This window comes from Canis aureus, chromosome 18, assembly GCF_053574225.1.
Source record: "Canis aureus isolate CA01 chromosome 18, VMU_Caureus_v.1.0, whole genome shotgun sequence".
Classification (NCBI taxonomy): domain Eukaryota; kingdom Metazoa; phylum Chordata; class Mammalia; order Carnivora; family Canidae; genus Canis; species Canis aureus.
The window spans coordinates 4,579,202-4,600,529 of NC_135628.1; the positions used below are offsets into that span (position 1 = coordinate 4,579,202).

The following is a 21,328-nucleotide window of genomic DNA, read 5'->3' on the forward strand; positions in this document are numbered from 1 at the left end:
GGTGCTGGGAATACAATGGTAAAAATTACATAGTCCCTGATTCAAAGATCTTGCATGTTGGTGGGAAAGCAAAGAGGAAAATAGACTTTTTCAAAACTGTAAAATGTCCGAGACCACAACTAAATAGCAGCAATACATAAGAAAAACATTTCAGCAGTGTTGACCGCCACCAACAAATTGTGGCTGTAATAATACTTTGCATTTTGCTCCACAGAGTTTCAGTCTCTGAAGCATATTTCTAAGAATTTCAAACAAATGAAGGTTAAATAATTCACAACAAACATGTACACCCATCTGAGCTTTGCTTTTTCAGTTAAAAAACAAAAATTCTATAAGCAAGTAAAATCTTCATCAATTTGATCTTAGAAGGACACCTGGGTGGCTCAGCGGTGGAGGGTCTGCCTTTGGCTCAGGGTGTGATCCCGGGGTCTGGGATTGAGTCCCACAAGGAGCCTCTTCTCCCTCTGCCTGTGTCTCTGCCTCTCTCTCTCTCTGTCTCTCATGAATAAAGAAATAATATCTTTTTAAAACATTGGATCTTAGAACAGTAATACGATGAAGATATAGTCTCATATTAATAGAAATGAATAAATCTTCAAACATTTCGATTTTTCAGGTGCAGTGGTTAGTGACACTATCCTCTCCCACACATAAGATTCGGCCTTCATGTATAATTAATTCTTGGTAGTTTCTATTAAACTTTTATTCAATTAGTTTGTAACTAAAAGAAGTGGTTTTTAAAAACCAGAAATAGCAAAAAGGCAAAGGTGGAATCTAAAAGAACTTTTGCAGCGTAAATTATTCTTGAAGATACCATGCAAGAGCTAGATAAAAGACCCCTGTCATTGGGGCGCCTGGGTGGCTCAGTGGTTGGGCACCTGCTTTCAGCTCCGGGCTGGATCCTGGGATTCGGGATCCAGTGCCACATTGGGCTCCTTGCGAGGAGCCTGCTTCTCCCTCTGCCTGTGTCTCTGCCTCTCTCTCTCTCTCTCTCTCTCTCTCTCTCTCTCTGTGTGTGTGTGTGTTTCTCATGAATAAATAAATAAAATATTTAAAAAAAAGACCCCTGCCAAAATGGACCTTCAACATCTTTCCTCCCCCCACTCAGTTCTCACTTTTCCCTCTCCCTCACTTCTAGGACCAGTTTCTCAAGAATTGGAAATTCTCACCATCCCAAACCGGGCAACATATGACACATTCCAATCAGAATAAGAATAAATAATCACTTTCAGTAGTACTTCAAATTGTGTACACCTCACAATAAAACCAAATGTTAAACTTTCGTAAAGACAAACCCAATTCTGTGTTAAATGCCCAGAAGCCATGGAGCATACCATAAGTTCGAAACGGAATGCTTAAGTTACGTCTTACTGTGGCTCACAGATTAATCAATCAATTTCCAACTATTTAGAAGCCATGATTTTGTCTGTGAATTATCCATATCTAGTGATGTATTACATCACGAGTAATCCCAAAACCAAATCATGGTCTAATGTCAAAAGAGTCAAGAGGACCCGGCTGACTCAACAATTTCCTGGTATAGTTTTTGGCCAGTGAAGCTTGAACAGCCTTGATTATCTAATGATCTCTTCCATAAAGTGGGGAGAACAATTCTTTGTTTGCAGAGGGATATAAGGATTAAGTAAAATTACACTCGCACACACATACATACACACACACAGTCCACCTAGAATAATACCAGGCAATTGCAGGTGCTCAGTATGTTATTTATCATTCCAGCCTTTGAAAGTAGAAGAAAGTAAGGAAGGGAACCAAAATACCGATAAGTCCATGTGACTTCTTGTTAACAACCTTGGCGACACAGCGAGAAGAATTCTATTCAAATAAAACTAGAAGAGCGTTTTACGTCTCATATCACCAATATTTTTTAAAACTGAAAGTTACAGGTTAACCACAAACTTTTATTCTTGACACGAATTAACTTTATGTACTTCCCTTTGACAGCTCCAAATGCTTAGACTAAGAATGTCTCTACCAAGGGACATCCCCGTCCCCCACAATGTTAGACGCTGCTTATCCTGTTTATTTTTCCTTAAAGATTGCAGACTTGAAGCCAAGTGGCATCATTTGCCTCACTAGTTTTGTCATGAAAATTACTAATTATGTTGAAAATTTGAAAATGTATGTTTATCTAAACCAAGAGGTATCAATAGGTGAGTGAATTGTGGAATGGGAGTAAGCGAGGGGCCCTATGATAGATTTCACAAAAATACTTTTGTTTTTCCTTGTGCTGTGCAGCATCCCAGAGTTTTCCACTTTGTATTAAATCATACCGTAAGGCAAACTAATATACAGATAGCAAAATGAGAGCGTGCAATTTGAAAAATCCATTGCCTTCGTCAAATACGAATACAAAATCGTTATCTATAGTTCTTAAAGGTGATTCTCAACCCTCTGATCATAAAACCCCAGGCATTTTTCAATTCCAGAAGCAGAATATAAAAGAATAGAGAAATGTCTATAATTTTTACATGCATGATATCCACAACCAATGCTCGCCGAACCAATCATCGGATATTCACCTTGCTAGGGAAATTCTTGCTCTTTGCCCTCCGCTCAGCGTGACGCCACCTTCTCCAAGAACGATGTTGTCCTTCTCTGCAAACTTGGAAATGTCCTATTATCAAAAAGAGGAAGTGAGAGAGGAATTGTTAGTATGTGGCTGAACTGGAAAGGCACATTTTCCTTCAAATGTAATCGTAGGTCACACCGTTGCTCTAACCACAGCCGAACTTTAAAACCCCACATCTCAATGATTTCAAACCCACTTCGAATGGGCAAAACATGACTGAAGTTTCAGAAATAAATTTTTCTTTGACTTTTTAGACATCCTTCATGATCCGAAATAAGAAACAGAAAACTCAAAAGGTAAACTATAGGTACATGCATGGGGATGTACACATGTGTGTATTATCCAAAGGCCCAGCACACAAACCCAAGTCCATGCTACTGACATGCTAAAGTGCCATTCCCTTTCAATGTAAACTCACTCGTTTAAAAGGAAATCTCCAACAGGAATATACCTCCTAGCAAGAAAAACTAAAAGAATCCTATTCACATGTCCTATAGTACCGAAGCATATTCAGTAGGTGGCCAAGGATACAAGGCAATTCTTTTCCATATGTCTCTCACCCACCCATCACCGTCTTCCTCCCCATTCATCCTCAGCACCTCATGCCCCTGTCGTGCACGCTGCCTCTCCTGTCACCACTGTCCACAGGGGTCATAACGTCCTTATTCCCAGTTAGTGAACTTCTCCTTACAGCAACCATGCCGGGCATTGTAAAAGAAAATTAGAATTTATAAGAAGGAGTCCTTGACTCACAATTGTTAAGTCTCATTTGGAAGATAAGCCATCATCCTGGAGCATGCTAAAAAACATCCCAATGACTTAATTCTTTTAAGATAAGTTACCAAACAGTACACAATTAATTGGCAAATTAATTGTACAGACAACAGAAGTAGCCTATAATAGACAGAAAATGCCAGAAGGCCTTCTGGAAGAGATGACATTCACCTGACACATGAAGAATGAGTTAGACAGGTAGTGCTTTCCCTTTAATTTAAAAAAAGTTGCTCTCCCTCTGCTCTTCACATCCCCAAACATCTGCTCTTCTCTGCTGTTACCACCTTCTTCTCCTTCCCTCTACCAAAACAAACAAAAAACCCACTTCCATACTATTTCCCCTTTTTCTTTCACAATCCAGAAGCAATCCACCATCTGTCCTTGACCTACCACCACCATCATCAAAATTTAAGCTGTCAGAATGGTTACCTGTTATTCACTTGTGTCTGTTGTCTACCTTATGAAAGTTAACTAGAACTCAATATACAAAACTCTAAGCCCAGGTAAATTGCAGGTAAATTAAATGCAGGTAAATTAACAAATATTCATTTATATTAAAAACTATTTGGCAGCTCCTAGAACCATATGGGCCCCTGCCCCCAAAGAACTCTTAATGTCAGTACTCCTGACAAAGGGGGACCAAAGGCCTGAGATTTAAAAAAAAATAAAAAGCTGACATGTTGGAGGAGATGAGTAGGACTCAGCGGAGTCGGTCATGTGGAGAGGTCGCCGACAGCCAGCAGCCCTGCCCATGAGGAAGACCTTTGTCGTTGAGGCAGATGGAACCAAGTGCTTCATTTGCTTCTACTGAACTAAATGATGTTTTTCAACTCATGGGCCAAGCCACGTATCTAGGATTCTAACCAAATGCAAGGCCTACGGCTGAATTCCACACTCCAGAGTCCAAAATCTCTATCCTCACTGAAGAAGCACCTCCAGGAACACCTCAGTCCTTAGGCTTTGACTGAGCCTTTCGATGAAGCACATCCTCTGTCCTCACCTTAGGGCAACTAACGAGAACGCTTGCGGGTGTATTTCTCTCCTGCACATTTACTCCCCCCAAATCCTTTTCTCTTTTAAAAAAAAAATGAATCTTTTAGAGTAAAAAAAAAAAAAAAGTTTTCCTTATGTGAATGTATTGAGTACAAGCTTCTATAAAGGAGGAAAATTTTCTAACATGCTATGAAAAAGCCTGAGGTTGCTGGAATTATTAGAGTTTTCATTTCCCTAGATTTGAACTCAATACCATACTGGTTAAATCAGTGAAAAGCTTTTTGAATATTTTTAAAATTTAGGAATACCAGGATTCATGCTGATAGCATGTTATGACATAGTTACACTTAGAAAATAGGTTATGAATTTAGAGGATACAAAATCCTAGCCCAGCACTGATGTTTAATGAAGATTGGTGGAGTGAAGGAAGAGAGAGAGAGAGAGAATGGAGGGAGGGTGGGTAACCAAACACTAAGCAACAAAGAAAGGGGCGCATATAAGAAAAGCAAATGAAGAGAAGCGTACAGAGTCGAGGAAGAAAATGGGAAAGGAACAGTGTCAGATGTAGCTGTCTTTAGAAAAAGGCGAGAAGATATTGGCACAATAAAAGAGAAAAGAAAAGTGAAGGGGAAAAGAAGAAACCATAGAAGATCTTAAATGAACATTTCCACTTTCCCTAATGAATTTACGCGTCCAAAGAGCTCAATAATAATAATTTTGTTACGTTAACTTTCTGAAGACAATAAATAAGAGGCTCTTCCAGCCAAATTTCTCTCACTCATCTTTGTATGTTACAGGTATTAACAATATTTCCTGCTGGTTGTTTTCACTGTGTTCACACCACGTGATAGGCAAAGTTTTCATCTTCATGAAGTCAATATATCTATCCAGAATCCCTATATTGGTTAAAAAGCACCACTCCATTTTCAGGTTGTTCATGTAATATCCCAAATTATCTCTGAAAATGTTCATTATTCTTATAAAATTTAAAAAATACATTCAAGGTTCAATTTTTGTTTGTACAATGGTGTAAGAATCTAAACTTCTTTCCTCTTAGTTGGCTAGCAGACACGATTCATTGAATGATTTTCCTCTGAATGTGTATACCATCTACTACTATATATCAAATTCTTGGGGTGGCTCAGCGGTTGAGCATCTGCTTTTGGCTCAGAAGTCTGGGGTCCCGGAATGGAGTCCCACATCGGGCTCCCCTGCATTGAGCCTGCTTCTCCCTCTGCCTGTGTCTCTGCCTCTCTCTGTGTGTCTCTCATGAATAAATAAATAAATCTTTTAAAATAAATTCTCATATTTTTAAAGATCTATTTCCGGGCTCTCTGTCTGGTTCCTCTGATCCATTTTCTATTCCTATACTAATACTCTGCTGGGTTTTCTGGTTTTGGTCTTTTAATGGCATTAAGTACGATTTAATATCTGAAAAAGCACAATTATTATTCATAAATCATTTGGCTCTTTTTGTCCATTTAGTTTTCTATATAATAACAATACCACCAACAACAAAGTAATAATAATAATAATAGCTAATACATACCGAGCACTTAGTGCTCAGATACCATTTAAGCACTTTACATGTATATAGACTTTTAAAATATTCATCTCAGCCCTATCCTCATTTTAAACATGAAGAAATTGAAATTTAGAAAAGGTAAATATCATTGCAAAATAGCACAGCTTGTTTGGAGTCAGGATTCAAACCAAGGCAGATCTTGTTTTTAGCTCCTTCAGTAAGAGTTTATAATGTTCTTCATATATGTCCCATAAATTTCCTATTAGATTTATCCCTAATATATGTGTGTGTATATGTATGTATTTAATTTTTTTTAAGAGAGACAAAGAGCATGCACATGTGTGCACAGCAGGGAGGGGCAAAGGGAGAGCAAAAGAGAGAATCTTAAGCAGGCTCCACACCCAGCATGGAGCCAGATACAGGGTTCGATCTCACGACCCCGAGATCATGACCTGAACTGACACCAAGAGTCAAACCCTTAACCGATGGAGCCCCCCAGGTACCCCGTCCCTAATATTTTTAAATTGAGATATAATTGGTGTATAACATTGTTTTAGCTTCATGTGTACAACAAGATTTGATACATGTATATGTTGCAAAGTGATTCTCACAATGAGTTTACTTAACATCCATAACCACACACAATTACAAATTTATCTTTCTTGTGAAAGGAACTCACAAGATTTACTCTCTTCGTAATCTTCCAGTACATGCTATGGTACCATTAACTATGGTCACCTTGCTCTACACTACATCCCCAGGACGTATTTACCTTAAAACTGGGAGTCTCCACTTTTTGACCACCTTCATCCATTTCGTCCTCTCCCCCCCTTCCTGCCCCTGTTTCTGGCAACCACCAATCTGTTTGCCGTATCTAGGAGTCCAGGTTTTTTAAGATTCCATGTGTAATTGAGATGATATGGTACTTTTTTTTCTGTGTGATTTATTTCCCTTAGCATAATATCTTCTAGGTCCACTCATGTCACAAATCGAAAGATTTCATGTTTTTTTATGAATAAATAATATTGTTATATATATGTGTAGGTAGGTGGGTAGATTAGATAGATAGATAGATGATAGATAGATAGATGATAGATAAAACGTCTTCTTTATCCATTCATCTGTCGGTGAACACTTATGTTGCTTCCACATGTTGGCTATTCTAAGTAATACAGGAATGGACATGGGGGTACACAGATACCTTTTCAGGATAGTGCCTCTGCTTCTTTTGGTTGAATACCGAGGTGCAATGGTGAAGTCATATGGTAGTGTAATTTTTAATTTTTTTGAGGCCTCCACACCGTTTCCCACAGGCGCTGTATCAATTTGCATTCCCACCAGCACCCCTCAATATTTGCTTTTCTACTATTATGAATTGAATAGCTTTCCATTTTTATTTCTTGATGCTTGTTCCTAGCAAAAACAAAAACTAGCGACCAGCCTTCGCTCCCCCTTCCCTGTTTCCTTATACACCAGTATTTCCCTCAATAAAATCATTAAATGTTTAATTCTGTCTTAGCTTAAGAGAAGAGATCTTCAAATTTAAAGGGGAGGGAAGGCTGGGATATAGGTCAGATACGCAAGTCCAACCCCCAACTGAAAGGACAGAGAGACAAGAGGTTGGATGGAATGACCCTAGACCACTGTCTAAATCTAACCAACTTCTGGAAAGCCATCTGGGAGTCTCTGAACCGAAATCAGTTCATAAGTAAGTCCCACGTCCTCTAAACCCAAATCTGCTTTAGTATCCTGCCACACTCAAAGCTCCACAGGAAGCTGCCTGGATGAGGAGATGACTCAAGACAAACTCAATGAGTAAAGGATTTCAATGGATGGCAACTGGGGCCATTGTTCAGTTCTACTTCCCACAATGGTGGTCCCTAAGGCACATCTCACAACCACCACAATCCTGCACCCCCCAAACCTGTCAAACAAACATGAAAATGTATATACTCTCATCAGCAATCAGGAAACTACAAATGAGGAAAAAGAGAGAGAGAGAGAGAGAGAGGAGTTTTTACATATTGGAATGGCAAAAATGAAAGTCTCTGTCAATAACGAGGGCTTTTAAAGATGTGAATCAGTGGGAACACTCATAAATCACTAGTGGCAGTGTAAACCGGTCCAGCTACTGTAAAGAGCGGTGTCTTGTAAAACGAGAAATGCGCACAGGTACCTGAAAATATCACAATTCAATTGCTAGATTTATTCTCCAGAGAAATTCTTGCAGATGTACAAAAAGAAATACTCGGAGGTTCCCACTGCGGTAACGTGTAGAACCTTGGAACATTCTAAATGTTCATCAGTAGCAGAAGGAGAAAACAAATGTGACACAGGAGCAGAAGACTGACATAATCTGGGGATCCCTGGGTGGCTCAGTGGTTGGGCGCCTGCCTTTGGCCCAGGGCGTGATCCTGGAGACCCAGGATCGAGTTCCGCATCGGGCTCCCAGCGTGGAGCCCGCTTCTCCCTCCTCCTGTGTCTCTGCCTCTCTGAATCTCTGTGTCTATCATGAATGAATGAATGAATGAATGAATGAATGAATGAATAAATAAATCTATCTTTTAAAAAAATTAAAAAAAAAAAAAGACTGACATAATCTGGACGTGTAACTAGCATGGCTAGACCTCGACGAGATCATGGGGAGCATGGGGTTGAAGGATGATGTCTGGGAAGTCTACCACTTAGCTAGTCTCTAAAGCCACACAAACAAAACTGTTGAATATTGTTTGTTGATAAGTACGTGTATAAATAGGTGTAAGTTCAACTAAGTGGATCACAAAAGTACCTGTCGCGTTCATCATAGTGACTGCCTGAAGCTTGGGGTCTTGTGGGAAAGTAATGGTGGAAAGATCTGGTATATGGTTCTACTTAAAATTTGTCCAGGACTCTCGCCAGGAAGGTAGAAAACGGCCTTGTCTCCCATCCCGAGACACATAAGGTTGTCACGTGATGGTCTCCCATCTAGAATGGACACTAGTGATACAGACCACCTTTCAAAAGGCATGAGAATAAAAGATTCCCATATCTGACAAGATTTGAGCTACTGAGCCAGTATATTTGGCCTCCTTTTCTGGACAGAAGCCACTGATGAAGAGAAGTGTGTAAATGTGGAGACTCTAATAAGTTTCCCGGAGAGCGAAATTCATAGGAAACAGCTGAGATTGGCACCAAACAAAGCAGCGAGGCTACATTGAAGAGAATTGTGAATAGGCTCATTATTTTAAGATCAAATAAGTCAGTGATACCAATATCCTGTTGCTGATGTGAGGACTTGCTCTGATTGCCTAGTTTATTGTTCATTTGTAGATTTCTTTATTAGTGTTTGGCTATTTCTGTTTGATTAAACATAAAACACTTTGTTTTGTATACATTGTTAAATATTGATCTTTGCTGATTACGAAGGGCACCCAAATCTGGTAATATATTTATCTTAAGGGTGTTAGTTTTCAGCCTCCACAGCAGATTTTCCTTTATGTGAAAATTATAAACTAAAAAAAATAAAAAATAAGTGTCCCGCTTGGAACCATCATGAGTTTGACAAGCAGTGTAAGGACATGTGTTGCTGAGAGGAGGCTTGCACAGCGACAAATTCTCTTTCTCTTTACTGGCACACAACTTGAATTCCTCTGGAGCTATCCATAGGACTTGTTGGAGGAGGTCATTCAGTGCCATTACGATGCTGGGCACGACGTGATTTCTTAAATAAACTGACTCCTGGGCGCCTGGTGGCTCAGTGGGTTAAGCATCTGCCTTCTGCTCAGGTCATGCTCCCAGGGTCCTGGGAGTCAGCCCGTGTGGGGTTCCCTGCTCAGCAGGGAGCCTGCTTCTCCCTTCCCACTCCCCCTGCTTGTATTCTCTCTCCTGTCTCTCCAATAAACAAATAAAATCTTTAAAAAAAAAAAAAAACCTGACTACTAAATTTTTAAATAAAAAAACCTAAGTCTTAACATAAATCAAACATAAACTTCTAAACATTATGCTGCATTCTCTTGTTGAAGGCTACCAGCTACCCTAAAATATCTTTTTATGAAGGTTTTTCACCTCCTACACCACCATCTTTTTTTATTTTTTTTAATATTTTATTTATTTATTCATGAGAGACACACAGAGAGAGGCAGAGACACAGGCAGAGGGAGAAGCAGGTTCCCTGCAGGGAGCCCGATGCGGGACTCGATCCCGGGTCTCCAGGATCACACCCTGGGCCGATGGCAGGTGCTCAACTGCTCAGCCACCCAGACATCCCTCATTTTTTTTTTTTATAATTTTCCCAGCACAGTTTATCTACAGATAAAATCAAATACGTGGAGCACTGGTTCTCAAAGTGAAGTATGTGGACCAACTATTTCAGAATCACCTGGGGAGCTCATTCAAAATGCTGTACCCACTCATACTCAGAGGAATTAGAGACGAGCCCGGGAATTTGCATCTTGTAGTTATTACACTTGCTCAAACAGATCCTTACTACTCTCCAGGCTGACGTAAAGGCTAGCTTCCCTTACAACATAATAGTCAGAAAGATAAATGCCAACCTCAAAGGAGTCTGTGCGTATAGTAGGTCTGTTTGAGATCGTAAAGTACCTGAAAATACTTAGATAAAGAGTATGAGAGAAGGTCAAAGTAATGCTATAAGCGTGCAATAAAGATTAACTTATTATTAAGACATGTATAATATACCCAATCTGCTGTATTCCCTTTTCACACAGATGTTTGTCATTTTATCTTTTAAAAATGCAGCTAATCACAAGCCTAATATTATTCACCTGAGCCAGACAAAGCAGAAATTTTTAAAGAGGAATTGCTAACCTAAAGATCACTACCCGACGTGAACATCCAACAGAGGACTGATATAGGGTGTCCTTACGTTAAAGGGAGGGAGAGCTTTAAGGGTGGAGTGTTACATTTAATGTTCATTGCAATTTTGCAATATTTGCTGAGTACATTTGAGCTTCCTGTGGCTTTGTAGATAGGAAAATATCATAAACCTTGTTTTACAGCTATCTTATCACTCTTTAGAACAACCTTGACAATATAGCTGCTTGTGGTAAGGGAGAAGGGTGTGAAGCTTGGTTTGAGGGAACATGAACTTTAGAGGTAATAACATGCAATAAAGCAGGTTTGTAAGAGTAAATCATTGGACGCTTGGTGCCAGTGTTATTAATGTTTAATAATTACTAAGCACTTGTGCTGTATGCACAAGCAACATGAGCAAGGAAGGAGAAGAAGTGTTGGGGGAACAGAGAGAAGGGGTAGGGAGGACACAGGAAGGGAAGGAGAAAACGTTAAGAAAGTCAAGCTAATTCTAGAAAAAGACCCAAAGAATGAATTAACCATTTTTGCACGTAGCTTTTGTAAACACGGATGAATTATCTTGAGAGCACTGGGTAGCTCTGTGTGACACAGCAACAGAAGGTGACTTCTACAGCATTGAATACACATGAATGAATTCATAAACTAAAACCTGGTGTTCTGGGGATGCCTGGGTGGCTCAGCAGTTGAGCATCTGCCTTGGGCTCAGGGTGTGATCCCAAGGTCCTGGGATCGAGTCCCGCATCGGGCTCCCCACAGGAAGCCTGCTTCTCCCTCTGCCTGTGTCTCTGCCTCTCTCTCTCTCTCTCTCTCTCTGTGTGTGTCTCATGAATAAATAAATAAAATCTTTAAAAATAAATAAATAAAACCTGGAGTTCTGCTTATTAGGAAAGATAATTTGTTGACCCAAGTCAAACTTGATTACAAATAGCTGTCCATAGAAATACCAGCTAAAGATTAATCCTTGCCAGAAAGCACAGGAGGTGAGAACTGTTTATCAATGTGAAAAATAAATAAATAAATAAATAAATAAATAAATAAATAAATAAATAAATAAATAAAACCACTTCTTTCATTGAGGTTTGGTGCTGACCAAATTTATAGCAGAAAACTCCAATTCCAATAGAATTTTACTGCCAGCAACAAAAGTACAAAAGCTAGTTCTTTTATGTAATGGATGCTACAGTCTCGTCACCAATATTCAACGCCTATTTAACATTCAGATATGTACATCAATACATATGGTTTTATGTATGAGCTTGTGAGTGTATATGTAATTCTGCTAATATCTCTATGCCTCCTTAGTGTTAATTTCTGTATGTATGTAGGTCTAGACTTGTATTGGAAAATAACATAAGCCTTTTTAAAGGAAGAACTATAAAATGCAATGATTTAAGGTGTCCCTGGGTAAATGCTCCCAAGAAAGTAAAGTTAGAAAAGATACTCAAAACAAACAAAAAGAATCTTGTTTCTCTTATTCTCGCTCTACATTAGATTTATTCAACTTCTGGACTCCAGATTTCAGATTCTCTGAAATGAGATTTAAAAACCTGGATTTTAAGAGCTCCCTAAATGATTTTGATTCAGCTGGTCTAAGAATTGGCACTTAGGAAGCTTGTTAATTCCTTTACTATCTCCTCTACGTCTACCCACCCAAGATTCTGGGACAAATCCAATGCCTGATAAAGCACTTCTTTCCCAGTACTTAGCCGGCACATTACTCTGCTACCCTGCCATTGACCCTGCTCTGGACTTCCTAACTTGGCTCCCAGGTCCCTGGTACCTAGTGACTCAATTTCTTAGGAGATGGACTTTAATACTCACTCACCCATCCTCTGAAGTAACCCCACCATGATCCTTATTCTCTCAAGACCTGGCTTTGGAGCACCAGCTGCTCAATGTGGCCTGAGCAGGCTTCCTCTCCACCTCCTTGGACTTCCATAGGAGGCAAGAAGAAGAGATGCTGTCCCAAGAGGAAAGGAAAAGGAGAAGATAATTTGGAAGAGAACCTGGAAAGAAATTTCCTGACGTAGTTAAATATCAAGTGGGTAGTATATAGGCCATTCCCCCAAGATATGCTAATTTAGGACCAGGTAGCTTGACATATCATTTCTATGAAAACAAATAGTCTGCAAATAGTCTTCACAACTGTGTCATGGAATTCTATTAGGTCACAAGTCTTTGTTATCATAATCTTTCCCTTCACAAATGGCAGATTTACAATTTTAATGGTTTAATAATGCTGCTAACATCATAGTGAGATTAAGTGGCCTGAAGTTCTGACTTAAAGTCAGCAATGTTCAGTGGGTAAGTCATTAGAGCCTAAGAGTTTCTTTTCTAATGAGGAATAACCCTAATAAAGTAGAGGACAAAGATAAGGAATCAGAAGACTTGGATTCCCTTGCTGGTCCCATCCGTTATGGATCTTCAACAAGTCTCTTAAAACTTTTACTTCCTTTTTTCTTTAAAATTGGAAAAACAGTATTTCATAAACTTCTAACCACAACATCTCCACTCACCCCCTCCAATTTGCATATTATATTAGATGAATCTTCCTAAAATATTCTTTCTATTATGACACTTCCCCCAGTAGAGGAAAGCAACCACAGAGGATGCTGCAGACCTGTAGAGCCATTTGCTCCCCTCCCAGGGTACTCTCCTGGGCTCCCACTAATTACATTCCGCTGACTTCTCTGCAGCTAGAATGCCATATGAGAAGTGGATTCCACTGACTGGATTTACAAGAAACACAGAAGTGAAATGGATGACTTTGTCGTTCAGCCTTTTTTTTTTTTTTTTTTTTTTTTGTAATTGCTGGCAAATGGAAGGACAGAAATTCCTGAGAAACCGTGAGCTGACAATCCTCTCCCAATTCAGCCATCACCCCATACCCCTGTCATCCCAGACCCCAGTCTTGCTGCACTACCTGGAGCTCCTGCTCCAGGCCCATTTCATCATGCACTCTAGCCACAGAGGACCGACCATACCTCCTCAAATATACAGGGCTCCCTCTGGGCTGCAGGCCTTGTACATCCTGTCCTCTTTCTGGAATGTTCTCCCAGTTTTTCTTCACTCAAATGATTCCTGTATATCCATCATCTCTCACCTGCAATGTCACGTTCTCCAGGGACACCTTCCCTGAATATCTAACATCAGACTAATTGCTACTTCTCTGTGCTCATCTAAAGACCCTATACTAACCGATATCATAGAATTCATTAAACTACTCTTGTTTTTACTTGGTTATCTCCACGAGACTCAAAGCCCCTTAAGGAAGTCCAGTCCCTGGACTGTGTCTGATTCATTAATAATTCCCAGAGTTTGGCAGAGTGCTTAGTTCAATGTTTGCACTTACAAATATTTACTAAATGAGTGAATATCTTTACTAAAAGATGGATAGATAGATAGATAGATAGATAGATAGATAGATAGATCTCTCCCCTCAAATATCTGTAGGTCAGAAATTAATTGCAGACAGGACCCTTGTTATACTTGCAGGCAGCATCCAGAGTGCCTAACATACTACTGTGCCCACAGAAGGAACTAAAATATTTGTGGAAATCAACTTTTTAATCTGGTTAATCTGAATCAAGGCTAGCTAAATCTTCTGAATAAAGATTAGGTATTACTGACTTCTTTCTGAAAGACATTAATGGTAATACAATTGCCATTTCAAGAACACTTGTATTCAAAATTTTCAGAAAAACCAAGCCTCCCTTCCTACAAAGACCTTTATGAACATTACTGAGTTCTAAGGTTCTATGAAAATATAAGTGTAAAATCTTCTGTTGATCTTGTTTCATTAGCTGCTGCTGCAAAGAGGAAGGGGGAGTTTTCCAAGAGTGCAGGGCTTAGAATCCCAGTTCTTCAGGAGGGATGAAACCTTAGGCATAGACACATGATACATCATGGTTCTTACCTTTGGAAAACTTCATGGGTTCTTTGTTTTGTATTAATATGAAAACCTAGCTTAAATATCTTGATTTCATTATTTATTCATGAGAGAGCCTGATCCCAGACAATTATAATGACATTTTTTATAATACTGTTCCGTTGAGGCCCCTGGGTAGTTCAGTCGGTTAAGCATCTGCCTTTGGCTCAGGTCATGATCCCAGGGTCCTGGGATCGAGCCCCACATGGGGTTCCTTGCTCAGCAGGGAGCCTGCTTCTCCCTCTCCCTCTGCCTGTTGCTTCCCCTGCATGTGCTCTCTTTCTCTGTCAAATAAATAAATGAAAATTAAAAAAAAAAATACCGTTCTGTTGACTTGCCCAAATCTTACTGAGACAAGCAGTCCTAGTGCTATTTTGGTTTTATTAGAGATGTGAAACTCCCTTTTGTTAAGCTAACAATTAATTCCCGAATTTGCAATTTCAATTCCTAAAATCTAGTTCACGCTTTTAGGATTCAGCACAGTTTCTCTTTGACTGCAAACTCTAAGCAATGTTGTCACTAGATAACTAGAAAGTGAGAATTCAATGGACCAAAGAGCTTTAGCACAGCGGTCTGACATGATTAGCTCTCTCGACAGATGTTAGCTAGTGTTTATTTTTAAGTTCCAGGGCTCAAATGAAGTGAAATAACAATCCAGTTCAGGAAACCCTGTGGCATTCCTGTTGGTTCTGGTTCAATAGTTCTATAAAATAAATGTACTTGCTTCATATTACAGTAAATAAATGGCAATGCTCTCCAACTCAATTACCTATTAGGAGAAAATTACAGGTGGTTCAAGGTACAGTCATTAAGTGTGTTTTTTTTTCTGGTTTAGGGGACATAGTTCAATGTGTTTCAGGTATTGGTTTTATGTGTCCATTATGTCTTGGCTATTATTGAACGCAAATGTGAATTCCAATGGCCCCATTTTATTTACATTACAGATCTCCCGAATGAACATTCCTGAATTCTCCTGTAGTGATGGACTGACTATCCAAAGGTTAGGCCTCTGTTCATACAGGTTCGTTTTGGCCAGATCTGGAGATTCAGAGGTCAAAATCAAATTTAATTAGATTTGTGGTATCTGCATGATGGAATTTATTTTCCAGAACAGTCATTAACTCATTTCTTTGCTTACTTCCCTCCCAAGTTCTTCATACTTCTTGCCAATTTCCCTCCCAAGTTTTTTTTTTTCCCTTTAACAACTTCTTGCCAATTTTCCTCCTAATTTGTCTTCTTCTAGTGACTTAAAGATGAAACCTGCCAAGTAGTGGTAGAGGAAACACAAACCAAACTTTACTTCTGCAACTTACCTAGTAAATATTTTTATTGCAATGCATATGTAATGGCTGCCAAGACAGATACTTCATGAAGACCATTTTGCGGTTACAAAAGGATCTCAACAACTTTGTGGAAACCGATTATATATCCTAAGTCCCTAACCTCTTCTCATATCCCACACCCTACCTTCCACCATGCACTATCATAAAAGCCAAACCCAGGTGCTTTTACAAGAGAGTGAGTCACTGAAAATTGTCAGTCCAACTACTCATTACCAAAACACCGACCTGCCTAGAATTCTCTTGCTGTCAGCTGCGGGGCTCAATGGGAGGTGAAGTGCTTAAAAATAAATAAATAAATAAAATAAGAGAACAGCGAAGTCTATCCCTCTTTCAATAATGAAACAGGGTTACAATTTCCTTAAGGAATAAATAAGTCAACAAGGGCCTAGTTATACTGAGTCCTCTTTTGAGGCTAGCAAAATCTCCAGTGCCGGTTAGGGAAGCATACAAATATTTAGAAGGACCCTCAGGGTAGTCTGGTGACATGGAAAGAAAAGAATGCATTAATGGGCACAGGGATATAAAACAGCATTTAAAACAAAACAAAAAACAAAAACACCCTCTACGCTGGTCTAGGAATCCATTGTACTCTCATCTAGATCCTGAGTAGGAAATGTTGACACAGCAGGACACGGAGATGATCCTAAAGGAGAAGAAAGGAAGGCGAAGGATGCACCTGACTCGCTCCCCACCGGCCGTTCTCCGGCGCAGGGTGTCTCCACGCCCTACCCTGCGATAAAGGCTCCAAGCTACCCGCCGGCGGAGAGTTTTCAACAAACTGAAATCTGAAAACTATGTGAACTATGCTGTGCGTGCGCCACCCCCCCCCCCCAGCTTGCACCTGTCCGCCTGCCCCTGTGACAGTGAGCATCGCTGTGCACGCAAGCGCTCCGTCCACAGGAGAGCCAAACAAAAACACAAAAATGAGGAAGAAACTATTCCATTCTCATCTCCAGTTCCAAGTCGGCCCGGAGCACGTTGAGAAACAGATGGAGGCTGGCAGGCAAAGCGAAAACAGACCGACTCCCACTGTTTGCACTGGGGGCGAGGCCACCGGGAAGGGCTGGAGGCCCCTGGGCCGCCCCCCGGGGGGCTGCGCGTCCCTAAGGCTCCAAACCCTCCTTCCTGCCTGGGAAATAAGCACCCCCCCTTCGGAAGGCCCCCACTGGCTCTTCTTCAAAGGTGAGAGACGCTTGTTTAACAAGAACAACAAAAGATACCCAAATCGGAAAGCCCCGAGGGCTGAAAACAGAGGCACCCTTGGCCTTTGGCTGAAGTAGTCTAGCATCCCAGCCCCGCTGTTAGGGCCGCAGCCTGGGGCCCACTGAGCAGAATCGTCCTGCCCGGCGGGCTCACCGCAGCTGCGTGTGCAATAGTCACCTGCTAAGAACCTCCCCCCCACCCAAACGCATACACACACGGCCTCTGCACCTGCCCGGTGGACCCACGGTTCTCCAGCAGTTCGCCGGCGCTGGGTAAATGACAACAGGCAGGGGACATTCAACAGCCAGAGGACAAGCACGAGCCTGCATGCCCAGCGTGCGGACAGCAGGTGCCCGCGACAAGCACAGAGAGGCCAGGAGCTGGATGCTTTGGCCTATTACCGGGCGGCGGGAAAGCCCGGTGGCTAAAGGGGAAGGAGAGCCAAGTGTACCTCAGGCAAAGGGGAAGGAGAGCCAAGTGTACCACACAAAAGCAAAATGCACGCGATCACTGTCAGTAGCAGCTGCTTGCTCAAGCCACCCGCGGTGTCCTCCCCCGGGAAGTCTGTCCCGGACACGCAGAGCCTCCATCAGATATCTCCTTCTCTGTGCGTCCTTCCTAAACCCATCGCATCCTACCTGTCCCCCTTTCCAGTTCCTGTTGTTCTGGGAATCCTTAATCCTAAAGCAATCTCTCTCTCCTTCTAATTTCTTTAGGGAAAAAAAAAATCCCTCAGCCTTCCCCTGAAGGCCCCTTTTCCCTAAGGCCCTTCCCTATGGATGGAATAGGACAGAGATGCGGCCCTCCTGAGCTCCGCACAGCCCCTCCCCTTAACTCCTGTTTCTTCTTGTCCCTCACAACCCTTGTTCCTGGATCGCTGACCCTGCTCCTGTTCGCCTCCTGTCTGCTAGTCCGAGAGCAAATACTGCTGCTGCTACTGTCACTACCATTGCGGGCTGTTTCGCTCATCAAGTACTTTCTGTGCGCCAGAAAAATCTACAAAACTCTACAAAATAAGTCTATAATCTCCATATTAGAGAGGATAACACTCGGTGTATAATAGGACTATGCAACTTTCTTTAGTAGCCCAACTCTGTCAGATTTCAAAATATATGCTCCTTCTGCGAGCCCACAGACTTCCAAAATGCACCCGCCTTAATTCCGTTCCTCGTATCATAGCCAAAGTGATAGACCCACAGTGCAAAACTGACTGCATCCCTCCCCCGATTAAAGGTCTCCAAGGAGCAATTCCTGAGCCTGGGGTACAAAGTCCCGAGGACATGGTCCTCCAGGTCCATTCCTCCCTCTGCACTCAGTGTCCCCCTTGGTCCGATCAAGAGCTTGTGGTTCCCTGCACGAACCGAGTGGTTTCATGTCCTGTGTTTCTGCTCAGTTTCTTTGGTCCAGAATACCTTTCCCATTTTTACTCATTCTTCAAGCTGTCCACTTTTAGAGAAAGTCTTTCCTGAACCACTGAGGCAAGTCAAAAACCCTCAAGTGGGCTTCCGCAGTGCCCTCAGAACACCTTTATCCCGACACTTGCTATTATTTATTGAAAAGGTCTCTTTACAGATGTTTTCCCCCAACCAGCCTGAAAGTTATTTGAGGGAAGGGGGAATAACTTTTTCATTTTGTGCCCACCCTGACCCCACCACTGGGAACAGTGTCTGGTACAGGGTAATCACATAAGTCATGTTTTGGGGTCTGAAAGGCACATAGAAACTGGAATCATCACCCAAGCCCACTGCCGTTTCTGGAACATGGAACCAATGTGCCTGAACTCCAAACTGTCTGATGCCATCTGTTTTCTTCCACAGAATACTCCAACTTTTGTTGATTGGGTCATGAACAACAGCTACCATATTTCCAGATAACCACTTTTCTAATTTTTTCTTATAGCTACTTTTGTCATCATCAAAGTTCACATTGATGACTCTTCATGGTTCTCCATCGTGGTTCTCCCATCTTAATTACACCAAGTTCCACCTCATTTCCATTGTAGTCACTCACTAACAAGAACTGACTCTCAGAACATATTCATCTTATATCACGCTCTCTAGCAGTATTCTCCACCTCAAAAGGACGCAGAGGGGCACGTGGGTGGCTCAGCGGTTGAGCATCTGCCTGTGGCTCAGGTCGTGATCCTGAGGTCCTGGGATTGACCCGCAAGGGGCTTCCTGCATGGTGCCTGCTTCTCCTTCTGCCTATGTCTCTGTCTCTCTCTCTGTGTCTCTCATGAATAAATAAATAAAATCTTTTTTTAAAAAAGGAAGTAGAAATGAGCTAATATTTACTGAATGGCTAATTTACACCAGGTGCTATGTTATACACCTTATATTTGTCCCCTTTAATTTTCTCAATAATCCAGTAACCATTTATTCATCAATCTCCCAATTCTTCACACCAACCTAAACTTCTCTCTACTTTATTGTCAGCTCTAATGTTCTTAGTCAAAAAAATTACTCCAAGCCCATAAATTTCACTCCTGTCACCATTAGAATCCTTCAGTGAATCATTCCACTGTGGGAGGACATTAGCCCTGTACCTATTCCTTACATTGGGCAAACTCAGATCAATTCTTATGCTCCTACAGAACTGGCTCTTTCATTTTCTATTAGAACACCAACTACATTCTTTATTGATATGTTTCTTTCCCCCACTGGTCCATTAACCTCCCAAGTATAAGGATCTTATTCTATTCATATTTTTATAAAATACAGCAAGGCTCCAGTGTTTTCAAACTGAAGACTTTTTGGGCAGCCCAGGTGGCTCAGCCCTCTCTCTCTCTATGTGTGTGTGTGTGTGTGTCTCTCATGAATAAATTTTTAAAAAATCTAAAAAACAAAATGAAGACTTCTTAACTTTTTTTCTAGTTTAATCATTTATTTGGGCACAAAAGGCCATATATTGAATGTTTGCACTTGTGTAAAATATCCAGAACAGGAAAACTTTAGAGACAGAAGGTAGATTAGTGGTTGTTTACAGTCAGGTGTGTGTGTCAGGGGTGGGGGGGGGGGAGGTATGAAGAAATGGAAACTGATTGCTAATAGCACCTCTTTTAGAGGAGTTGAAGATGTGATGGGCATATGGCCCTGTAACTATACTAAAAAACACTGACTTATACACTTAAAAATAATTTTGAGGTTGGTCATAGAATCACAAAAAAGAAAAAAAGAATAAGCTCTTCTTCCTCTTAACCTCTTTTCTTTCATTATTTTTAGCAGCTTTATCGAGATATGATTCACTTACCATACAATAGTTCACTAAAACACAGATCCCTATGATGAGTACCATTTAGAAAATGGGGGCAGTCCGGGTGGCTCAGCGGTTTAGCACCGCCTTCACCCCAGGGCGTGATCCTGGAGACCCGGGATCGAGTCCCACGTCGGGCTCCCTGCATGGAACCTGCTTCTCCCTCTGCCTGTGTCTCTGCCTCTCTCTCCCTGTGTGTCTCAGGAATAAATAAATAAAATCTTAAAAAAATAAATAAATAAAGCCCTAACCTGACATGTCTCTCCCTGCTTAAAAAAAAGAAAAAAGAAAAGAAAATGGATTGTGTATTTTTCAGCTTGGTTTTCCCACACTTAGCACAGTATTCATGTTAATAAATGCTCATTTCATGAATGAGGGACCCACAGCTCTGAATTTATCATAAGTAATTTAACTATGCTCTATTTGGTTTAAATATACTTTTATTTGGTGGAATCAAATCACCATTTACAAAATCATTTCTATGAGAAAAGGTATATTCAAAGCAAAAAAATAAAGCCTACCAGAAACCTTCCACCACCTTTCAACTAATAAATAAACTCTATGATTTATCTTGCAAGACACTACCACTCCTACATCCCAGTCCCCACCTAGATAAGTATCTCTGGTCTCTAAAAACACTCAGATTTTTTTAAAATAACAAATCCCCTGAGAGTTTCACCCGCCAGGTTGTGAAATATTATTCTTGGAAGAAGGGCTTTTGAGGAATGAAGAGTATCTTCTTCAAGATAAATCCAATACTTTTTCAGGGTAGTTTTTATTATGTTTTCGTGTACACAAAATAAGAGAATGGAGCTCTAAAAAACTCCTTTGAATGGGTCAGTATCTACAGGAAGAGCCACTTGTACAAGCATGTATCCCTCTTTTGTAAGAACTGCAGCTACTTG

The 21,328-nt window shown here is 40.9% G+C and overlaps 1 protein-coding gene across 1 annotated transcript in view; it reads right to left on the reverse strand.

Annotated features, from left to right (window-relative positions):
- Nucleotides 1-21,328, reverse strand: part of CFTR (CF transmembrane conductance regulator) — a 163,948-nt gene that overhangs the window by 71,297 nt on the left and 71,323 nt on the right. The window contains exon 12 of the mRNA XM_077856012.1: nucleotides 2,544-2,638. Coding sequence (XP_077712138.1) covers nucleotides 2,544-2,638 — 95 coding nt within the window. The remainder of the gene's footprint in view (nucleotides 1-2,543; nucleotides 2,639-21,328) is intronic.